At 46.7% G+C, this 13,326-nt stretch overlaps 1 protein-coding gene across 1 annotated transcript in view; it reads right to left on the bottom strand.

Moving 5' to 3' along the window:
• Positions 1-13,326, bottom strand: part of unm_sa1614 (un-named sa1614) — a 65,584-nt gene that overhangs the window by 26,381 nt on the left and 25,877 nt on the right. Inside the window, exons 2-8 of the mRNA XM_072715713.1 lie at positions 4,855-4,927; positions 4,410-4,555; positions 3,835-3,909; positions 3,468-3,517; positions 2,214-2,343; positions 1,663-1,748; positions 56-131 (exon numbers count right to left, since the gene is read on the bottom strand). Coding sequence (XP_072571814.1) covers positions 56-131; positions 1,663-1,748; positions 2,214-2,343; positions 3,468-3,517; positions 3,835-3,909; positions 4,410-4,555; positions 4,855-4,927 — 636 coding nt within the window. The remainder of the gene's footprint in view (positions 1-55; positions 132-1,662; positions 1,749-2,213; positions 2,344-3,467; positions 3,518-3,834; positions 3,910-4,409; positions 4,556-4,854; positions 4,928-13,326) is intronic.

Here is a 13,326-nt window from a genome sequence, read left to right as displayed (position 1 = left end):
GCATTGCATGCTGCGATTGGGCGGCCCTCGGTGGCGTGCTGTGGACGGCACTCACGTGGTTCAGCTTTCCGGTGAGGTCCTCGATGTGCCGCTTGAGTTTCTCTGTGGTCACCAGGCACTCTTGAAAGAAGCTGAGGATGAAGATGGATTTAACACCTTTAAACATAACAGCCCCCGATTAACATAACAGCCCCCACCAGGCTAACCACAGAGGGCACACAGCCAGTAGGTCACAGGTAGGTAAAACAGCATTTTTTCCAGGCATTTCACAAAGTATGAGATTAATGAGTCTTAATAATGGAGTAATAAATCTTGAATTTGGCCCTGAATAGCAGGGGCTAGATGCTGCATTTCTGCCTTACCCTCCCTCACATCAGTGCACCTCCCCACTTTACAGGCAGTTCACCTCCTCACATCAGTGCACCTCCTCACATCAGTGTACCTTCTCACATCAGTGCACCTCCCCACTTTACAGGCAATGCACCTCCTCACATCAGCAGGCAGTGCTTCTCCTCACATCAGCGTACCTACCACTATACAGGCAGTGCACCTCCTCACATCAGTGCACCTCCCCACTTTACAGAAAGTGCACCTCCTCACATCAGTGCACCTCCCCACTTTACAGGCAGTGCACCTCCTCACATCAGTGCACCTCCCCCACTTTACAGGCAGTGCACCTCCTCACATCAGCAGGCAGTGCATCTCCTCACATCAACGTACCCACCACTATACAGGCAGTGCATCTCCTCACATCAGTGCACCTCCTCACATCAGTGTACCTCCTACTATATAAGCAGTGCATCTCCTCACATCAGTGTACCTCCCCACTATATAAGCAGTGCACCTCCTCACATCAATGTACCTCCTCACTATACAGGCAGTGCACCTCCCTGCATCAGAGCACAGTTCCTGCTGTGTTCAGGTATGGGTGGCTCAGTGGGATAGGTCTCTGTGCATAGGATCAGAAGGTCACTGATTCAAATCCCATGCTTGACAGAATAATCAAAGCTGTGAGGTCTTTGAGCAAGGCCCTTAACCCTAAAAGACAGTCCAGGGGTACCAAATTAATGACTGACCCCAGGCTTTGCTTTTGCATGTATGTATCTGTCTCATAATAGAGTATGATGGAATACGTGAAAACTATGTCATTCCTATACAACCTGTACAAATGGAAAATAAAGCGTCATTTCATGAATAGAACAGACACAGTTGTGCAAATACTTCTCAATGTATTTAATTGCCTACAGCTACAACTTAATTCCAACAGGCATTAATAAGCAAATAAGATAAAAGCGCTCATGATTATCCTTCTTGTGTGTTATGTGAGACACAGTGTGTCAAAAAGATGTTTACATATATTTAAAACAATTTGTTTTCATCTCCACCTCTCCCAAGGTTGAAACATGACCTGGTAACATGGAAGGAATGGCTTAACTTGGCTGAAGGTGCCATAGTGGTGAAAATAGGCTTTCTATTCAATAGGTGGTTGTTTAAATCCCCACAAGGGTGATGCTGTTAGACCCTTGAGAGGCACTTCAGCATGAGTGCTTCAGCAAAATCAAGCAACTGTGCAAATACATAATATTCACTGCTAGGCATCAGGGCCGCCTGGAAGAGAGCAGTGAACGAGGGTAATTAAGCAGCCGGCGAGCTGCGACTCACTTGCACTGCGAGTGGTAGTGCTTGATGAGATTCTGTAGCAGATCGACGCCTTTCTTGGTCTTGATCTCGTTCACTTTGATAAGGTACTATGGAGAGACAGGGGGCGGGAGGGGGCGGGAGGGGGCAGTGTTGACGGTCACATGACACACAGGCATTCTTGCCAGACAGGGAACATCCAGCCACAGCAGGCTGTCACCCACAGCACTGGAAATGAAAACTTAGTGCGTCTCATAGCTGTGCGACAATGACACAGTGATTCTTTACATTCCTCGTGACTGCATTCAAACATTTACAACGTGTAGTGCGTTCACCTAATTACTTTAAAGTAAATTCTATTCTAAATATACAAATAAACGTGTCACACATCTTTTACAAATACATGGTTTACACTATTTGATTTATACTGACGTTTCTGCAGCAGCACATTAATATTTAGTAATGTAGCTGGAGAACAGGAATAGCTACATGCTCACATGCACACGCCTAGCAGGGATAGCATGCCTCATATCTGATTGGCTGGCCAGTGGTGGGAAGCCCCGCCCCTTAGTCACCTCACACATCTGCAGCTGAAACATGCGGCGCTCCTTCTCCAGATCCTCGGCAATCTCGCCGCCGCTGACCTCGGTACGCACCATGCCGTACTGCCGCGCCAGCTCCCGCTTCTCCTTCTCGATCTTGGTGCTGGAACATGATGAGGAAATCTCAGTGTTTTAACCAGCCCGAGATTCGCAGCCAGAGCACAACCCTGAAACAAATGAGTAAGACCTAAACGTGGACATCAAAACATCTCAGCTGTAAGGACCTGACAGTAGAGCCAGGGAGCAGGAACTGTGCATTTTGGAAGCGTTTACCAACCAGCACAACTGGAATGGTGAAGTGAATGGTCAAATTATACTCTTAGGTGTTATCTTGCAATGTGTCACACTGATTTTCTATGCTACTCAGCAGTCATATACACTGAGGTACGCTGTTTTCTATACAGCCTATTAACACACACACACACACACACACTAGGGGGAATTCAGAGATATCATTTAGCCTAACAGCATGCCTTTGAGCTGTGTGAGTCATCAGGGTGATTCTCAGGTAGTATTATAAGTTTAGTACCTTTGGCCAGAGGTGAAGTATGTGTTTATAATTATTAAGGCCTGTACAATAACGCAGGACAAACAATGGCACAATGAAAGTATGTAGATCCCCCCGGACATATTTGCAGCAACATCTGTTTCAGAACAAGTTTACTTTCATACAACACGCTTTTCTCTGTGGAAAGAAACCGACCCGAGTCAGAATGTGGAAACCAGATGTATAAGTAGGACACTGTATACATGACTTGGGAACAAATGAGTAAACTCTGCTGAAGCCTGCGGTGTCCTGGGGCGTGTATTTATTGACAGACAGATGCAGGCGTGTTCAGGCATCACGTTACATACACTGTCCACATGAAAGTTTCACAGACCACAGACCCCCCCCCCCCCCATCACACATGCCTACGCTATACGGAAAAACGCATACAGGCAAATTGGTTTTCAAGACATGCCAGTGATTAGCCAGTGAGGGTCTGCTCCTGCAGTGGGAGGGGACGTGGCCTGTTTTCTTTCCTGTTAAAGATGTTTGCAGACATACCTCTCTAGTCATTAATAATCCACTGTATATTTTCTGAGCAAATACCACAACTACCATTGTATGGGATAGATACTTTCTTTAAAACAGTGGAAAAAAGTAATTTTTTCCCAGTAAAAATCCCGATAAAAACCAAGGAGTGGTTCATGCACCGTGTCAGGTATCTGCATGGCCTCACTTACAACTTATTTTCATAATCCCTCCATGCTCTGTCGAAGGGCTTTTTCAGGTCCTGCACAGGAGAGGAGACACATGGTCACTGCACAGCGTATGCACACTGCTGGGGACGCCACCATGTGGCTGTCAGCAGAAATGTCCATTTTTGACGGTTACCAAATTCTGACAGATCTAAAGAAATGGTCTCAGTGTGGTACTACTTAACACACTGCTACATATCAAGACACAAGACAAAATTATATCTATATGTCACTAAATAAATCAAATGTAGAAGATTGCTAGTAGTACAAGGCACTTCAAACTTTGGCTTAGAAGATTCCAGGTAACTTTTTCCAACAAAAGAGCTTCTTGCCGCCTGACTTTTGAACTTACACCCTTGACCTCCTTCAGGTCGCCTTTGACGAGCGAATCCAAGAAGAAGTTGACGTTGTGCAGCATACTCTTCAGCTGTGGGGGCAACATCAGCCTCAGTGCGTTCACACACAAATTCCTCTTTGACAAGCAATAAAGTGTCTGAACATCTTGGCAAATGACCTTCGGCAGGATATTTCGTATGAATGGGTCCATTAAAAGCACAAATAACGAGGAACGATCTGACAGCAGTAGACTCAAGCCAATTTATTTTAGAGTGATGTCACACATAATAAGCATATAAGCATAGTGAGCAAGTACGCCATAAATTACTCCAAAATGTTCAGGACGTCTGAGCAAAGGTGACAATCTGTATTGGAAAAAAAAATCACTGATATTTGTAGCTGCAGTGTCCAATTCTTAACCGTAACTTGGTGTCTGTACAGTAATAACTGAGAAACACATCTATAGAAATTAAAATGGTTTTCTCAACTGCTTCACTAAGCCTCACGAACGGGCACCAGCAATTTGGAGCAAATAAAAGAAATAAAATCTCAGCCCAATACACAGAACCCCCCCCCCCCCCAGATCCTCACCAGGTTTTTCATGGGCACCAGCAGCTCTTTGGAAAAGTCTGCAAACTTATTGAAGGCGGATGACAGCTCCTGCTCCCCGTTGGTGCAGAAGTTCACTGCCAGCTTCTCCACAGCGTTGATATACAGCTCCAGATGCGAGATGTGGTCTGGGTGTTTGGGGGGGGGGGTTGTTGGGTACATTGTCTCTATATCATTCATTGTCAGCATCAGTCCAAGCAATTAATTGCATCTACGTATTTGACTTATTAGGTATAGGAAGAAATTAAGGGGGAAAAAAACAACCAATTAACACAAAATTGTGGAAGAGTAGCTTGCTTTGAAGAACGTAGCGTATATGAAATATGCCATGTGGTGCCTATAGGGGGAGCTTCTCTTTCCCATGCTACTCTTTATGTGTACAAAGACTCGACAGGTTTGCAGGTGCTATAGCAAGAAGGATCATCACCTTGACCAGAAACGTGCTTCGCTTTGGCAGCTTTCTTCATCTTCTGCAAGATTGTCCTGTCGCTGTCCAGCGCCTGTGACAGAGGTGGGCAATATCCGTTAAAACATGTGACGCCCTCCCCCTCCCCCAAATCATGATTCATAATCTAGTTCCTCTAAATTGAAATGGTGTTTCTGTAGTCTCAGTTGTAATTTTCCTTTTGTGGTGTGCATTTTTATTATTTCCTTAATTCACTTTGTATACGATCCCATATTCGGAGGAACTTTCAAGTAGCCACGGCAAATAGGGATGGTGACTCTCCCTCTGTCTAAAGCAGACCAGGACAGAAGCTGAGCCATTGTTACTGACCCACAAGATCATCAGAACAATAATAACATAGAACATAATCATATAGAAACAGGGATATAATAATCAAGTCTATGAAGGTGAATTCGCCCACAAATCTTTTTTTAAATAACTTAAAATACACAACTTACGCATGAAAAATGTACAGGTTCTGTTGATTTCTGCATGTATTTTGAAAAATTAAAATCAAACAAGTCTATTATTGTAGCTTTCTTGGATCATGAAAATAATCATCAGAAATGGCCCCTGCTGACATGGTGAGGCTCAGATTTTGCCCCCATAGGAAATAACTCTCCATTGGCCAAGGCAGTATACACTCACCTAAAGGATTATTAGGAACACCATACTAATACGGTGTTTGACCCCCTTTCGCCTTCAGAACTGCCTTAATTCTACGTGGCATTGATTCAACAAGGTGCTGAAAGCATTCTTTAGAAATGTTGGCCCATATTGATAGGATAGCATCTTGCAGTTGATGGAGATTTGTGGGATGCACATCCAGGGCACGAAGCTCCCGTTCCACCACATCCCAAAGATGCTCCATTGGGTTGAGATCTGGTGACTGTGGGGGCCATTTTAGTACAGTGAACTCATTGTCATGTTCAAGAAACCAATTTGAAATGATTCGAGCTTTGTGACATGGTGCATTATCCTGCTGGAAGTAGCCATCAGAGGATGGGTACATGGTGGTCATAAAGGGATGGACATGGTCAGAAACAATGCTCAGGTAGGCCGTGGCATTTAAACGATGCCCAATTGGCACTAAGGGGCCTAAAGTGTGCCAAGAAAACATCCCCCACACCATTACACCACCACCACCAGCCTGCACAGTGGTAACAAGGCATGATGGATCCATGTTCTCATTCTGTTTACGCCAAATTCTGACTCTACCATTTGAATGTCTCAACAGAAATCGAGACTCATCAGACCAGGCAACATTTTTCCAGTCTTCAACTGTCCAATTTTGGTGAGCTCGTGCAAATTGTAGCCTCTTTTTCCTATTTGTAGTGGAGATGAGTGGTACCCGGTGGGGTCTTCTGCTGTTGTAGCCCATCCGCCTCAAGGTTGTGTGTGTTGTGGCTTCACAAATGCTTTGCTGCATACCTCGGTTGTAACGAGTGGTTATTTCAGTCAAAGTTGCTCTTCTATCAGCTTGACTCAGTCGACCCATTCTCCTCTGACCTCTAGCATCAACAAGGCATTTTCGCCCACAGGACTGCCGCATACTGCATGTTTTTCCCTTTGAACACCATTCTTTGTAAACCCTAGAAATGGTTGTGCATGAAAATCCCAGTAACTGAGCAGATTGTGAAATACTCAGACCGGCCCGTCTGGCACCAACAACCATGCCACGCTCAAAATTGCTTAAATCACCTTTATTTCCCATTCTGACATTCAGTTTGGAGTTCAGGAGATTGTCTTGACCAGGACCACACCCCTAAATGCATTGAAGCAACTGCCATGTGATTGGTTGATTAGATAATTGCATTAATGAGAAATTGAACAGGTGTTCCTAATAATCCTTTAGGTGAGTGTATATGTGAAGAAAACGTAACATTTTCTAGCAGCCTTTCCTCAAACACAATACTCAGTACTGACCAGATGTTAAATGTTCTTCATAATGCTTTTTTGCAGAATGTATTACAGATACTGGTTGTATTTCATAAAAGACCATGCCGATCTTCTGAGGGATGATGGCCGCACAAAGGCGTCCACAGCATCACCGTACCTCTGGTACCTCCTACTTCCAGACAATACTGACTATTCTGAAGGTACACATGAAAATTAGGGGCAGGATTTAGTGAGTCAGATAAAAACCATCCCTGAACATGGACAAATAAAAGGAAAGATGTTAAAAGGCAATGGGAGCAAGTCAACACAGACGTGCAGATCAGATTCAAACAACAAGAAATGGTACAGCATAAATTATGATTTAGTCCTAGATGCTTACAGGAAAATATCAATGATTAACAGGCAAAGCGTAGCTTATTAGTCCATTATATCTACACAAGGTCTCCACTGGACAGCTGCACAGATCAACCTGACTACAGATGTAATCATACAGCTCTTTGGTATGAATTCACAGCCTTAGCTGGTGCTGGTAAACAGCAGAAGGTTTTGTTGGGCAAAGTCACCATCAGACACCTCACAGCTACTCAGAACAACAATTGTACTGGGTATGTGACCAATGAAAAGCATTATACAGACTAACAGGCCTTAGGCGCTACTGCTTCCAATCTTAAAAGCTGTGATGTGTTAGGCTTTTTATGATCACAAATAAGTAAGAAAAGAATAACATGTTTTGAAAAGGACACAATCACAATGGTGAATTACGCTTGTGATTGTTATCTTAGGCCATGCTTAGGTCTAAAGAGAGGAGACTAATTTAAAAAGAAAGAAAAAACAAAAAAGCTAAATTAATTGACGGGAAGTGAATGTTTTGTCACATGGAAATGTGCCAATCAGAATACAGGGCAGGGAACCTTATATGGTTAATGAAGTCTTTGGCCCTTTCAGTTACTTCCATAGATGGAAGAGCAGATACAGGAAGACAGGAAGAGGCAGCAATAAGCCTTTAAAAAGAGAAGGGAAATGGACACATCCTTTTACTAGCAGCTACTCAGTGTGCATTCTGGTCGTCTGAGGTCACCCAGCAAACTATTAGTGGGAAACACAAGTAGAAAATTAACACTAACAAATAAAACCTTTGTTTTCGAATGTGATTGAAAGGGGCCTTTTGGGGGACACTGTTACTTATTGCAGAGTTCACACAGTGCTTGTGTTGAGGATCAAATTAAGCTTTACAACACAAACATAAGTCAAAGACCCAGAGAGCAGGTCGGTTGTACAGTAAATGGTGGTTAAAACAGAAGAACTGATGGCATCAGAAAGCTAAACAAGGGAACAGACTATACTGCTATGCAGAAATCACATGATACTAGAAGATCTATTTGCAATCCAGTTCTAGGGCTAAGCTCATTCACATGCATGCGACCATTTCACAGTTTAATACACCATTTAGATTATATTAGTAATTTCCTTTGCAAAGCTGCTTAAAAGCACACTAATCAGACATCCCGTCCTATGCTGCAATCCAAAAGGCAGCAGTAACCTTTGTAAAACACATCAATGTCAGAATACAACTAAATTTTGTTAAACACTCCATTTATTCCAGTTGCTAATGGAGGGGGACCTTTCATTTATGCATCACACTAGACCAGGGGTCTCCAACTCCGGTCCTGAAGAGCTACCGTCCAGTAGGTTTTCTATCCTACCCGGCTACTGATGAGCCACACCTGTTCTCAGGTAAATACCAGGAGCAGGTGTGACTCATCAGAAGCCAAGTAGGATAGAAAACCTACTGGATAGTAGCTCTCCAGGACCGGAGTTGGAGATCCCTGCACTAGACAGTATTTAAGTTATAAATGTCGTCAGGGTCTCTCCATACTGGCATCTTCTGACTCCCTTAGCAGTGGCCACTGTCATCGAGAGCCAGAAGGTCCATGAAATTCTCTGTCTTTCATGGATAATAATCCATTTTGCACGTGTCCACAGGAGCACAAACAGCGCACAGAGCTGGCATGGTGCCAGAAAAGCACGTTCTAATAAATCCATGTCGCACCGCTCAGGAAGATCAACACAGGGGGCGCAATGCGAGCAGCGGGCAACGGCAAGGAGGACTGCAGCGCTTCTTCATCTGAGGATGTCTGTACACCGTTTTTACATAGCAGGAAGCACTGCCATAGCTACGTCAGTAAAGGCTGCCGTGAGAAGACCCCAGGGAGGATACGAGGGGGACAGAGGCATGAACAGAAGTGTTTTGAGGAGAGTGAGCAGCTCTTAAGGTGCTTGTAGAAAGTATTCAGTCCCTTTCGCTTCTGTCACATTTTGTTATGTTGCATCCTAATGTATGGATGGATGGATATTCTAAATAACCAAATAACCAGCTTTGTCTCTAATTATAATAGTAGGATGCCCAGATGGCACAGTGAGCTCTCTGGAGGATGCCTAGATGGCACAGTGAGCCCCCTGGAGGATGCCCTGATGGCACAGTGAGCCCCCTGGAGGATGCCCTGATGGCACAGTGAGCCCCCTGGAGGATGCCCTGATGGCACAGTGAGCTCTCTAGAGGATGCCCTGATGGCACAGTGAGCCCCCTGGGGGATGCCCTGATGGCACAGTGAGCCCCCTGGGGGATGCCCTGATGGCACAGTGAGCCCCCTGGAGGATGCCCTGATGGCACAGTGAGCTCTCTAGAGGATGCCCTGATGGCACAGTGAGCCCCCTGGGGGATGCCCTGATGGCACAGTGAGCCCCCTGGAGGATGCCTGATGGCACAGTGAGCCCCCTGGGGGATGCCCTGATGGCACAGTGAGCCCTCTGGAGGATGCCCTGATGGCACAGTGAGCCCCCTGGAGGATGCCCTGATGGCACAGTGAGCCCTCTGGAGGATGCCTGATGGAACAGTGAGCTCTCTAGAGGATGCCCTGATGGCACAGTGAGCCCACTGGAGGATGCCCTGATGGCACAGTGAGCCCCCTGGAGGATGCCCTGATGGCACAGTGAGCCCTCTGGAGGATGCCTGATGGCACAGTGAGCCCCCTGGGGGATGCCCTGATGGCACAGTGAGCCCCCTGGAGGATGCCTGATGGCACAGTGAGCCCCCTGGAGGATGCCTGATGGCACAGTGAGCCCCCTGGAGGATGCCCTGATGGCACAGTGAGCCCTCTGGAGGATGCCTGATGGAACAGTGAGCTCTCTAGAGGATGCCCTGATGGCACAGTGAGCCCACTGGAGGATGCCCTGATGGCATAGTGAGCCCCCTGGAGGATGCCCTGATGACACAGTGAGCCCTCTGGAGGATGCCTGATGGCACAGTGAGCCCCCTGGGGGATGCCCTGATGGCACAGTGAGCCCCCTGGAGGATGCCTGATGGCACAGTGAGCCCCCTGGAGGATGCCTGATGGCACAGTGAGCCCCCTGGAGGATGCCTGATGGCACAGTGAGCCCTCTGGAGGATGCCTGATGGCACAGTGAGCACACTGGAGGATGCCCTGATGGCACAGTGAGCCCCCTGGAGGATGCCCTGATGGCACAGTGAGCCCTCTGGAGGATGCCTGATGGAACAGTGAGCCCTCTGGAGGATGCCCTGATGGCACAGTGAGCCCCCTGGAGGATGCCCTGATGGCACAGTGAGCCCTCTGGGGGATGCCTGATGGAACAGTGAGCTCTCTAGAGGATGCCCTGATGGCACAGTGAGCCCACTGGAGGATGCCTGATGGAACAGTGAGCTCTCTAGAGGATGCCCTGATGGCACAGTGAGCCCCCTGGAGGATGCCCTGATGGCACAGTGAGCCCTCTGGAGGATGCCTGATGGAACAGTGAGCTCTCTAGAGGATGCCCTGATGGCACAGTGAGCCCTCTGGAGGATGCCTGATGGAACAGTGAGCTCTCTAGAGGATGCCCTGATGGCACAGTGAGCCCACTGGAGGATGCCCTGATGGCATAGTGAGCCCCCTGGAGGATGCCCTGATGGCACAGTGAGCCCTCTGGAGGATGCCTGATGGCACAGTGAGCCCCCTGGGGGATGCCCTGATGGCACAGTGAGCCCCCTGGAGGATGCCTGATGGCACAGTGAGCCCCCTGGAGGATGCCTGATGGCACAGTGAGCCCCCTGGAGGATGCCTGATGGCACAGTGAGCCCTCTGGAGGATGCCCTGATGGCACAGTGAGCCCCCTGGAGGATGCCCTGATGGCACAGTGAGCCCTCTGGAGGATGCCTGATGGAACAGTGAGCTCTCTAGAGGATGCCCTGATGGCACAGTGAGCCCTCTGGAGGATGCCCTGATGGCACAGTGAGCTCTCTGGAGGATGCCCTGATGGCACAGTGAGCTCTCTGGAGGATGCCCTGATGGCACAGTGAGCTCTCTGGAGGATGCCCTGATGGCATAGTGAGCCCTCTGGAGGATGCCCTGATGGCACAGTGAGCCCCCTGGAGGATGCCCTGATGGCACAGTGAGCCCCCTGGGGGATGCCCTGATGGCACAGTGAGCTCTCTGGAGGATCTGTACCAGCCCTCTGTGATCCACATCAGCATTTGCAGCAAAACATTTTACTAATGACACACTTACACTGGAAGGAAAATTATTAAGCAAATGCACACATCAGATACAACTGGTAAAACAAAGAACATTTAAACGGCAGACTTAGCAGACCAGAAACCATTATAATCTCTGCACAAATTGTATTTCACATGTTTTAATGGAGAAATTCAATGCAATATTAAAGATAATCGTAATACTGTACAGCCCTTTAATGCATCTCACAGAGGAGACAGAGGGTTTTGTCACAAAGATACTATTTTTTTTAATTCATAGGTTATAGGTGACTTCAGAGAACATACAATAAAATTCCCTTCAGTCACATACGACAGAGCCTGGTGACTGACAAAACACCAAGATGGACTGGTGGAAATGAAATGAATCTGCACGTGGTGAAGGGTCATGTGACTGTATCGCAATGATTATAATATCAGATCAAACAGACAACAGAGTTGGCAGTATGGGCACACGGCTGGCCCCATGTCATTAGGGTGTGGCAACCCCCCAACCCTCCTTGGGCCAGGATACATGCAGCAAGTACTCCTGGGCTTTTTAATCATTGCTTTATGCAAAATAGATCTTGCCAAGTAAAGGTCTGAGCAGACAAAATATACATGGAAATAACTAATAACTGTGGATGTTTCCACAGGGATGTTTCCACAGGGATGTTTCCACCTGGAGACGGAATTCGGTTCTGGGATGAGTTGCAAGTCGGAGGGGTGTAGGATTCACAGGCATTTCATGGAATGTGACAGTGCGGCGGCCCCCAGTACATGTCATCTCACAACAATAAAGAACATCACTCCAAACTCAAACCATCCAAGCTTCATAGTTTCAAAGCAACTTATCGTCTTGTGCTCTTGCTGCTTCCTTCCTTCGGGTTTTGTGACAGAATATCAGAGCGATGCTGAGAATAAGGAGCTTATCTGTCAGCGCAGACATTGACTTAAAAATACACACGACTCCTTATGGTCCTTTGGCCTCGGAATCGGAAGGAGATAAGAGCAGAGTAGCAGCCACTGGCTGCACCCAGCAGGCTGCACATCTTCTGTATCTGCTTGTCATATGCAGGGGGCTCCAGAGCCCATCCAGAGCTATGGGCACAAGGGTGGGACGCCAACCCAACTCTGGGCGCAGTCACACACCATTTGCACCTATGGGCAATTTGATAACTCCAACTACCTGTGAGAGGGGGAAACCCCACAATGACATGGGGGAAGCATGCAAACTCCACACACATGGAGCCCTACTGAAGACTTGAACCCTGGTTCCAGAGGTGTGAGGCCAAAGTGCTAACCACTGCACCACCCCACGCAACAACAGCACTTCTAAACTCAATCATGCGGCAGCCAATCACCTTCTGGATTGCACACCAAGGAAATTTGCCCCCACATGTGATCAATTGTAATGATTTTCAGGAGTTAAATAACGTTTTTTTCTATACCCACTGTATCCCTTAGAACACAAAACACCCAATACAAGATAAGATGATTTTAAACAAAATTGTGTGTGGGGAAAAAGGATGGATTTTACTTCATTAGATAAATACATCACAGTTTAAATAGTGGTGGTTCAGTGGGTTTCCTAACCTCTGGGATTGGGGAGGTTGAATGTCACACCTAGTCTGCGTGTTTGGAGTTTGTACATTCTAAAGACATGCATAAGACATGCAGTTAGGCAAACTTGCATGTCTGATTTCCCCATATGTGTTTACTGCCCCTCCCCCAGGACACTATACTGCATAACCCGTTATAGAAGATGGATGAGTGGATGGATGGATGGATGGATGGATATTCTAAATAACCAAATAATCAGCCTTGTCTCTACTTGTGAGGAGGTATCAGGACAAAAGAGTCAGAGGTAGGGTCACTCTCACCCCAGTCTGCAGCTCTCAGGCTCTGCAATAACCTCAAGGACACATCATCACACAAGAACAAAACTTATTCACCTGAAAAGGAACAAGACTTTATATTACCCTCATTTCTCTGCTGAATCTTTATATGTGAAAATTTAAAGAATGCATAGA

This window comes from Paramormyrops kingsleyae, chromosome 8 (assembly GCF_048594095.1).
Source record: "Paramormyrops kingsleyae isolate MSU_618 chromosome 8, PKINGS_0.4, whole genome shotgun sequence".
Classification (NCBI taxonomy): Eukaryota; Metazoa; Chordata; class Actinopteri; order Osteoglossiformes; family Mormyridae; genus Paramormyrops; species Paramormyrops kingsleyae.
Note: the sequence above shows the minus strand (reverse complement) of the source record. Positions and strands in the feature narration are given on the sequence as shown.